This window comes from Megalops cyprinoides, chromosome 11 (assembly GCF_013368585.1).
Source record: "Megalops cyprinoides isolate fMegCyp1 chromosome 11, fMegCyp1.pri, whole genome shotgun sequence".
NCBI classification, from domain to species: domain Eukaryota; kingdom Metazoa; phylum Chordata; class Actinopteri; order Elopiformes; family Megalopidae; genus Megalops; species Megalops cyprinoides.
The window spans coordinates 16,232,911-16,243,855 of record NC_050593.1 but is presented as its reverse complement, the minus strand read 5'-3'; the positions used below and the strand labels follow the sequence as shown (position 1 = coordinate 16,243,855).

General features: G+C 41.5%; 1 protein-coding gene across 1 annotated transcript; it reads left to right on the top strand.

Annotated features, from left to right (window-relative positions):
* Positions 1-7,331: 7,331 nt before the first annotated feature.
* On the top strand, positions 7,332-10,232 carry LOC118785884 (ileal sodium/bile acid cotransporter-like). The gene is made up of 6 exons (XM_036540831.1): positions 7,332-7,789; positions 8,235-8,353; positions 8,663-8,751; positions 9,096-9,271; positions 9,412-9,569; positions 10,054-10,232. The coding sequence occupies exons 1-6, from the start codon at positions 7,332-7,334 to the stop codon at positions 10,230-10,232; spliced, it is 1,179 nt and encodes a 392-aa protein (XP_036396724.1).
* The last annotated feature ends 713 nt before the right edge of the window (positions 10,233-10,945 follow it).

Sequence of the window (10,945 nt, the reverse complement as noted above, 5' to 3'; positions counted from 1 at the left end):
ATGAACATGTGATTTAATGAATTTCCTGGAAAACAACACAGACAGCTGTTCAGTTTTCCTATATCAAACATTTGAGTAGTTCAATTGAATCGTAAGGCATGTCAGTGGAATGCAAACCAGGAATATAGGCTGTCTCTAGAGGATTCAGTACCTAACGTCACTGAGATTGTGCACACTAGACAAGAGCACCGTCATTGTAGATACTTTTCTGAAACAACACTGCCCCCCAGGGGCATACCCAGGGGCATACCCTGGAACAAACAATAATACAGAAGCCTTGAGCGCTGCATTGAGAGGCATTTTATCAAAAAACATAAAAGTTCATTAAATTGAAAAGCACATGATACCAAAATGCTGGCACAGTTTAATTTTTTAAAATTTTATTCATTGTATAATGAAATGTAATTTGGCAATTAGGACATTTAGGGTAAGGTCAGTCTCGCTTGAGAAGGAAAAGTTGAGGCACTTGTCGATCTTATAGAAAAGTCAGATATTTGGATTTTTTGGAGACAGATTGTTTGAATAAGTCACATAGCCCTAGATAAGTGGATGAGAGGATGTAAGTTTCTAGTAAACTAACAAAAAGTCCAATGCAATAAAATCCTAATGATCAGTCCCCCCAGAGCAGGGGTGGCCAACCCTCTCCTGGAGAACCACTTGTCCTGCATGTTTTAGATCTCTCCCTGCTCCAACACAGCTGATTCAAATGATCAACTCGTTATGAACTCCTGAAGCTGCTGAATAACAAACTGATCACTTGAATCAGCTGTGTTGGAGCAGGGAGAGATCTAAAGCATGCAGGACAAGTGGCTCTCCAGGAGAGGGTTGGCCACCCCTGCCCCAGAGCATCCTAAGCCTCATATGGCCACAGACCATCAATCTTCATTTTCAAGCCAGTGCAGAAGGTCCTGATATGATGAATCCATCACCAGTGTGGATTTGCTGTATAATGCAATTGCAAGCAGTAGAAAATATACAACCATTTCACTGAGCTGTTTATAAAAAGCAGCTAGTTACGCAAACAGCTAAAATAAATGCCACTCTCCCCCATTAGAGGATGACTCAGAATTAAAGGTCCTGAACTGGGCCATTGTTTGTCAGTGAACATGTCTGAATCTGTGATAAGAAAAGGCACTGATCAACAATAACAAAACAATTTCAGCAACAAAGAAAAAAGCGCTGTGGCACATGAACTCTTACTGTATGCAGCAGTACTACAAAGATGAAAAGCATCAGCTGAGTATAGGATCAGAGCCTGAAATGCAATCACATAGAAAAATGAATGGGTGTGGCAGAACAACTGAGGAGTTAAAGAAATCGTGGTATGACATAAAAATGCACACAAACAGAAAGCTGCTGTATACTTTTCTGGGGCACACAAGGACAGCTGAGAGCCACTGTCCAAGCTGGTGAAAGCAACAGGTGAAAGTCTTTGAGCAGTCACAGGTGAGGGAGTGGAGAATACAGGCACATGGAGCTGGTGACACTCGTTTCTGAACACCTTACAATAATAGCATTATTTTTTGCAACATTGTACAGAACACATGACTGTCCCCAAGACAGTGTTTCAGCAAAAACCAATGGCAGAAAGAAGTGTCTCTCCAAAATCTTTTAGTTCACTAGATTCAAAACCCAAACTCTTCACTTCTGCGATACAAACTGCAAATGTGTATGCTGGCAGCAAAACACAAAGTAATAGAAACAATAATAATAATAATAATAATAATAATAATAATAATAAAAAGATTACTTATTAAGGATGTTCTGACAAGAACTGGGTTTTGTGCCTGCTCAAGGATCCTCTTTTAAAGGAATCTGGATCTTTTCCCTATGTAGTAGTGCACCTGCTTGGTTGAGGGGCAGCCTGAGTTCAAGTCTGACCTGCCCTAGATCCCCCTTCTCCTGCTGTTTATTTCAATATTGCCTCCATTTCCTTGTTTTGCAGCATGGGCATCTTTAAATAAATAACAATGTACCTCAGCAGAACTTTACACTTCAAGCTGTGGACAGCACTGCAGCCTGGGACTTTATTTTCGGCTTTATCCCAAGAGGGAATGCCCACAGCCTGGACTTCTTTCCAACTAGCTTCCCACTTATTGGAGAAAAAAAGTTCATAGGTTTGCAGTTTCCCTTTCAGTGAGTTGGAGGGTCACTTAGCCCACAGAGCGAGCAGGGGGCAACTTCCAGCAGTTTTGGCCCTGGTTAGAGGACGTCACAAAGGCAGAAACACCCCTCAACCCTTCCATGAAACATGTGATTGATTACTCTCACCACTGGTGTGGATGGACTGCTGACTGTTAATCAAGCAGCTTGAGAGCAGGGCATCGGGGGCACCAGGTGAAGGCAGTCAGGGGAAAGGAAAGAAAAAAAGACATTCTCTTGAACGGCCGAGCAACGACTCGCACTTGGGCCGAGACCTCATGCATATGTGAGCGAGGCAATTAATTCCATCTGTTAACTTTGGCCCCCTCTTGATGAATTAAAGCCCTTGTGTGAATTTATTGTAAGACATTGTAACACCTAAAGCAAAAGTGGACAGATATTGTGAAGTCCACAAATGTGATTCTGTATGATATTCTGAAGGCAGTGGTTTTTGGTTCACTTTTACCTCACTTCTTTTGGCCTGTTATTTATCACTGCACCCTGGGGCAAAAGTACCCTTCCATTTTATCAATTCCAACTGAACACTGATTCAAGTAGCATTGCTTCCCTCTGGGTTCGCTGCTGTGATATTAAACAATTAAATCAGCAACCTACTGGCAGTTTAACATTTTACTTTTATGAAAATCTGGTACTCCTCGGTCTTCTTCGTACAGCCTCCCGGTCATATTCACAAAGCCACTTTAGTTGAAAATATATTATTTCTTGGCATTTTAAGACCTCTGTCTTTTCTCATTCATTTACAGATTCCATTTGCTTTACAAGTCAAGACTGCCTTCTGCTGAAAATTATGAGGTTGAAATATTGGTATTTGATTTATAATTGTTTTGTCAATCCCAATTTCCAAAAAAATCTACTGATTTATAACCATATTTTAAACAGAGGCAGTACCACTAGGTTAGAGCGTGCTGATGATGTCTGCCTCTTTTCTGTTGAGCCTCTTTTAATAGTTTTTCTTTTTTCTGATGAGTTTCATTATAGTGCTCTTGTATGAGATATTGACAGCTTTAAACACAATGAGTGCAAGAAACTCAATAACATTTAAACCTGTTCATCAATTTTGTAGCGTAACGCTAATTCCATTCACACAGATTTTAGATTACCTCCTCATTCAATACCTTGAAATCACTTCACTGTTCCTGTAGTGTATAAGAGTCATTTGGATTTGATTTGATGGTCTATGCACATGGAGAGAGACCATGTAATTTGTATTCCTCCAACTGCTGTCAGGTGCAGTGAGGAAAGGAATCATTTTGGAAAGAACCCATGAATCAAATATTACATATATTAAATAATAAATAAATATTATATATATATATATAAATAAGTAAATATTACATAAATAAACATTGCGTTTTCAGAATCTGTGAGGTCAAATGTATTTAATACGTTTGACACAATGACATAACTTTGAAGAATAGAAGGTAACCGCTTGTTAACTATAAGAGAAAAGATTCAAACGCAACAGTCACAAAAGGCATTCATTCTGAGTGCAGCCTGAGCCCTACATTCCAGACATCTCCAGTAAGAGTATGGTTAATTTGCTATATTTGCTGTATGGTTTCATTGTGGTGGGAAATAATTGGCTTCCAGTAACAGAACTGTAGAATGTGTGGAGGTGCTGGTCCTGGGGGCAGAAGTGGGACCAGGAGGTACTGTAGTGTGCCTTAGACATAAAAATGTGCTTCTTCAGCAGTAAAGCCTTTGAGAAACTACCACACCCCTGCCATGCACTTTAGTGCAGTGCTGTACTCTTTTTGCTGTATGCTTGTTTTTTTTTTCCCCAGAAAACCGGTAGTGTACACTAGGGTATTGGGGTGGGGTGGATGTCATAAATAGCCTTCAAAATGTTTTTTTTTTTTTTATCTTTGTATAGCACCTGTACCTCCACTGTTCTCTGTTTCAGTCCTTCCATCCCCCCACCTCTCTCTTTCTTTCATCGTGTTATTCCACGGCATTTGTTTGTGCTTCACACAGGGCAGTTTTAACTGTGGTTAAAGCTTTCACTGGGGGTAAGGCTTTCACTTCAGTGGCTACAGATAAAAGCCCAAGGATTTTGCAGACAACTAAAACAAGAATAATTCAGGTTTAGTCATGTCCTAATGTCACTGAGCTCTTTTTTAACGGCTCAGCTGTTTCTGGAATAGTTCAATAGGGTTTGGTGTGGGAAAGAGGAACCTACATCTGAATCTGAAACCTGAATGTACAGCTGCAGATTGTGCTTGCACAACATTGTGTATGGGAATATAGTTTCATTGTTTACAACGTTATTAACAACAGGAATATGAACTATTTAATTCCCTATGTGTATCAGTTGATGGGTCAGTGGTGTTGTAAGATGTGGTCCAGGTTACCATTTGTTCTGATGAATTTATATTGTCAGAGTTGTGATACTGGCAGACATAATATACACAAATAACACAAATGGATAGGAGAAAAATATACTTGTATATGCATTACCCTTCTAAACAGGCTAATATAAATAAGGATAATTTGATTTTTTTTTTGTTCATGTATAAATACATGGCTGTGATCTGTTAGTGTCTTCAGCACAGATTTATTCTGTTAGATTGACTCCATCACTATAACAACCCCCCTTCCTCTTTGCTGAGCTATTTAAGGATTGCAGTTGTAACTAAATGTGACTAGATTAAATCATTATGAAGTGCCTTGTGTTTAATGCATTCCTTTTTAAATAATTAATTCTTGGAGATTATTAAGCACTTTGAACATAACTAAGATTGTGTCAGCTGAGTAATAGCCAAAGGCTTTCCCTTACAGGGCAGGAGTATTGGTTTGAGTGGACATATTAACGAGAATCAGAATCATGTCAGAAGCTCAGATTTCGGTGTGATGAAGTGTAATCTTTATTTCCAGAGTTGGCCAGCAGATGGCACAAGTATGCTCTTAGAGTGTGTGTGTGTGCGTGTGTGTGTGTGTGTGTGTGTGCGTGTGTGTGTGTGTGTGCGTGTGTGTGTGTGTGTGTGTGTGTGTGTGCGTGCGCACACGCTTTAAGTGCTGCCTTCTGTTAAGACTCAAAGGGTGAAAGATAGATCACAGATCTAGATAGATCACACATTTGTTGCTATGAGATAGATATTTGTATTACCAATGATTCTGTTAATTATTTCAGTGAGTTCCAGTTCAAACCAGAGAACAAATGTTCAAATTTATTTTGAATTCACTGACAAGGAGGAACTTTAATGGCACTTTAAAATGCAATAATGCTTTCAGGAACAGTAACAGTTACTGAATTGGCCATAACAGATAGATGGAAATATGCTTGCAGATAAGATATGATAAGATAAAACAGTTCTCATGTATTGCATAATAAATACAGCAAAAGAAAGGTACAGAATTTATTGTACAGGGCATATTTCCTGCGGTACCGGTCTCTGGAACACAGCTTTCAGCTCTTTGAGAAAAAAATCCTGATAAGTGAAATACACTGCTACCTTGCAAGCATATATGCTTCAACATACTTTGACATATAACCTCAACACACACATGCACATACACACATGTATACATGCACACATGCATGTACACACACACACACACACACACGCAAACAAAGATCATTGACAGAGGGCAAAGCAACCTCAATGGAAAATTTTATGTAGGTGGATACCATGAATCAGATAGAGTTACATACAGTGCATTCAGAAAGTATTCAGACCCCTTCACTTTTTCGCATTTTGTTATGTTGCAGCCTTATGCTAAAATCGCTTAAATTCATTCATAAATTTGCAAAAATTTCTAAAATCCTGTTTTGACTTTGTAATTATGAGGTATTGAGTGTAGATTGATGAGAGAAAAAATGAATCTAAACAATTTGCTACATTTGTGCATGCATTTATTCATCATGTTTGTTGACAGTGTTTTGTTCAAATGAAATTGTCTTTCCACTATTGGTTTCCCTTTTTTTTTTTTCTTTTTTGCAATCACCACTTGTATTCTAGGCTTTCCTCTCCATAACAATCAAGGGAGACAAATGCAATCCTCTCAGACACTCATTTGCAGCCAATGGCTTTTTTTGACACAACAGACACATAGCACAATGCAGTTGAGTGAGCACCCAGTGGGGATAGACGTTACTCCAGTGATGTCATCTGAGCAAATCACAGGATCATGGTGAAACGCTGCCCGAGAGCAGTGAGACGTGGAAGCCAAGGCATCCCTGCCTATATGTATATACTATCAAACTGAGAATATTGATACAGTGGAATGGGGCATAATTTACGTATAATGTACACGGATGCAATATCAGCCTTAAACAGGAAGGCCCTCAATTAATGAATGAGGGACAGAATAATAGAGGGAATCAGAACAATAGGTGTGCTACCTGCCAAGTTATGGGTTGGAGAGGCATACTTCATATGTACATAGCACAAAGAGTTATGTCCTTTTGGAAGCTTCCAACAGGCTTAACTACAGCCCTGAAGTTGGGCTTATAATGAACTTCTGTCTCATGTTTTGTTTATTTTGATTTATTGACAGGACGTCAAAAGAAACAAAACATGTTCTTTTGTGGAAATCTGATTCACAGAAAATGATGGGAATGTTTGTAAAGGAATTCAGAGACCTTGTTCATGATAAGTGTGTCTGACTGAATTTCCTCACTGTCCATAACTTCTCAGATGAGAATTTCGCATGTCCTCAGGTTTGGGCTTTTAAAGTTTAACTTTGGCCCTCTGACAAGGTGGCCTTTTCCTTCTATATGGAGGAGCTCCTCTCAGAGTCGTCTCCAATCACTCTGCTATTCTCTCTCCCTTCCACCTACTTCACTGAAGGTATTCCATATGACGCACACTGGATGTTAGCTTTCTTGTGTGCTCATGTCATATTGCACTGTGGCATAACAGGTACAGAGGTGTGCCTGGGAAGGGACAATAAAACATAAAAGTGAGAGTGATAAGAAAAAGAAGAAGGGCAATTACATTTATTGTATAAAAATTTGAAACAATGAACGTCATGTGAAAGAATTGCATTCATCTGAGGGCTTGCATTTGGATACCTGCCTTAATCAAATCACATGTGCCTTTTAATATTTTAACTAGTTCTTTTTTTTCTCAGCTGGTAGAGTATTAAAAGGGGGCAGATCAGTGCCCTGCTTGTTACTGTGGGTAGAGTCTGAGTAGCAGGGACAATACGCTGGATCCTAAGAGAAAATGCCATCACTAGAGGCGCTTCAGATCACCGGAAGCATGCTTCCTAACTCTTCCAGTCCTAACTCTACCATGCCTGCGCCCACCACTGTGGCGCCCACCTGCCATCCCAACGCCACCCTGTGCTCTGGCACCTCCTGCCTGGTGGCTCCGGACAGCTTCAATCAGATCCTGAGCCTGGTGCTGAGCACAGTGCTGACCATCATGCTGGCCATGGTCATGTTCGCCATGGGCTGCACTGTGGAGATACGCAAGCTGTGGGGGCACATCAAGCGCCCCTGGGGCATCATCGTGGGCTTCCTCTGCCAGTTCGGCATCATGCCCTTCACCGCCTTCGCCCTGTCGCTGGCCTTCAACGTCCTCCCTGTGCAGGCCGTGGTCATCCTCATCATGGGCTGCTGTCCCGGCGGCACCAGCTCCAACATCCTGGCCTACTGGCTGGATGGAGACATGGACCTCAGGTGAATAGACACCCTTTTGACTGATATACATTATGCACTGTGCTCTGTCAGATACATGCTTGGGACTGAGTGGACATTGAGGTAAACTTATATTATCTTAGGAAACACTGACTGCATACTGAAAGGGTGGCTTGCATTATGCATTATCAGTATGGCTGTGTGTGCTGATTACTGTTGTGTTTGTGTGTGTGTGTGTGTGTGTGTGTGTGTGTGTGTGTGTGTGTGTGTGTGTGTGTGTGTGCGTGTGTGTGCATGTGTGTATGTCTGTGTGGGTGTGTATGTATCTCTGTGTGGCACCCATGCCCCCAAAACTTTTTTGAAACCAAGTAATCATCATTTCAATGACTGAGACAAATTCAGAAGGGTCAAATGTGATGCTTTTCACATATAATCTTATATTATTATTTTTGCAATGATACAATCTGCCTGTGTTTCTTTGCTGTAGTATCAGCATGACTGCCTGCTCCTCCATCCTGGCCTTGGGCATGATGCCTCTGTGTCTGCTCATCTACACCAGCGTGTGGACTTCAAGTGACACCATCCAGATCCCTTATGACAACATAGGTAAGAGGGCTACTATATCACCCACATACCATATTTATGATTGAAAATGGTTATACCATCGATGTTCTTTATGTACAAGAGCATGGCTACTATTACACCACTGACATTTTTTGTGAGAACCTAGTGAGGGGTAGAGGTCAGTGATTGGGAACTGGAAGCTAAACAGCCAGAATTTGTGAGAAATTGGATAACGAGAATTGATTTGGAGTATAATTCAATACTGTTTTCATGCAATACATCTATACAATAAAATGCTTCTGTGTGTGTGTTGTGACATGTCCTTTTCACATGTCCCTCTGGTTTGTACAGGCATCACCCTTGTCTCTCTCCTGATCCCAGTTGGTCTGGGGATATATGTCAAGCACAGGTGGCCCAGGATTGCAAAGAAGATCCTCAAGGTGAAGTCATATTAAATGCTGTAGACAGTAACTGAACCAGCACTGTTCAATGGTTCTGTCTGTTAGTATTGTGATAATTGCTCAGGCAATCAGTCTATCCGCCTTCTAAGTCATAGCCAATAAAAAAAGAATATTCAAAAATGTATTAAATTGAAGACAGAGCATCAGCCTTCTAAATCACAGCCGATAGAGAAGAATATTTAAAAATGTATTATATTGAAGACAGAGTGGTATTTAAAAAGACAGAGAGCTCTCCAATTGAAGGTCAAGTCGCTATGCATTGTGGTCATGGAGACTGACGGTGCTGCACGGTGCCGACTGCTGTGGCATGTGTGGATCTGCAGGTGGGCTCCATCATGGGGGTTATCCTCATCGTCACCATTGCAGTGGTGGGCGGGTTTCTGTACCAGTCCTCCTGGACCATCTCTCCTTCCCTCTGGATCATCGGGATCATCTACCCCCTGATCGGCTTCAGCTTGGGCTTCCTACTGGCACGCATAGTGGGCCAACCCTGGCACAGGTGACCCTCCCTGACCGTGCAGACCCAGTCCCACAGACAACAATCCATCCCATCACTGGATGCGCATATAGCCTGCATGTGCAGGAAGCCTGGCTGATCTCTGACCCAGGCACGTGTGTATGTCTGTTACCTATGCACAGGTGCCGCACCATCGCCCTGGAGACGGGTTTCCAGAATGCGCAGCTGTGCAGCACCATTGTGCAGCTGTCCTTCTCGACAGACGAGCTGGAGGTCATGTTCAGCTTCCCCCTCATCTACAGCATCTTCCAGCTGGTGGTGGCCGGGGCCGCCGTGGCAGGTGAGGTCTAGCTCTTCTGCTATGACTGGGCGCTTGTGCCTCTGCACCATCATTAATTGTGTATCTTAAACGTTAACATGATGACATTATTATACTGCTTCATGGGGGCAACAGTCAAACAACTTGATGTGTTACCTTGAAGTTTGAAGGTTCTTTGCTCCAGTAAACGTGCAGCAGTATAGATCATGTATAAATGCTCAGTATAGGGATGTGATCTGGCCCTCTGCTATGACAATGTGTAACATTAAAATGCAGGGCCTTATTTTTTAAATATAATATTTTTCATTATTATTTGAGAAATAACACTTTTTCCAAGAAAGTGAAGAGTAAAACTATTCTAAAAGCTTAAATCATGGTAGAACCAAATGACTACGTAATCTAAGAATTGTAGCCCAAAAGCACTTTCATTTCATTATCCTACCTATGAAACAGAAAAGCACTATAACAGACTGCACTATAAGCACTGTAATTCTCCCTTCCTCAGCTTATCAGACATATAAGAGATGCTGTCAGCGAGGGTCAGACTGTGAGGACAGCGAGAGGGTGGAAGGCAGTGCCGCAGTGGAGTCAGCTTACAAGAAGAAGCAGGACTGTGCTGTGGGGAACGGCGGGTTTGAGTGCGATGAGAACGCAAACACCGGAGGCAAGTTAACCCAGCTGTGATAGCGCCAAGACCGCATACCTATGACAATCACGGGACAGTGACCCGCCTACAGTTCCACAGATAACACTACTCTGCAGGCAGTCAGTGTGTACTGCAGATCCAAACACTCTCACTTTCAATGGCTCATTGTGATTTCATGCGTGAAGGGAAAACAGACTTTCGTCAGAGTTGTTACTGTGTAACTCCTCATTTCCACCTGCTTAACCCGCCTTGGAAACAGAACACCTGAGAACGGAATACAAGTGACGAAACCCTGCGGAGCAGGCCTGACAGAAAGTGAACAGAAAAAAAAAACAAGATTCCTACTTCTGCTGTCTACCCAGCGCTCATACATTGGACTGTGGAGGAGTTGTCTAACAACTCCATTCAGACCTTATGGACACCTCAAAAGCATTTAAATCAAACTTATTACAGAACATATTTATTTTTTTTAATGCCAGTCAAACTAAATTTAATTTATTACAAACTGTTGAGATGCCTCTCACAAAAGATACTGTTTTGTGGCCGTAATTATGTACTGGAAATCACATTTAACGCAAGCCGCCTTCTCTGCAACAACATAATGTACTTTTTGTTTAACTTTCCACTGTCATTAGATGTATGTAACTGTATATAACGGTCCAGCTGTAAAGGACTTTTTCATCTTTTGTTCTATATTCCACTGTGAGCAGCAGCGTAGCATAGTGGTAAGGACTAGGGCTCACAACCCAAA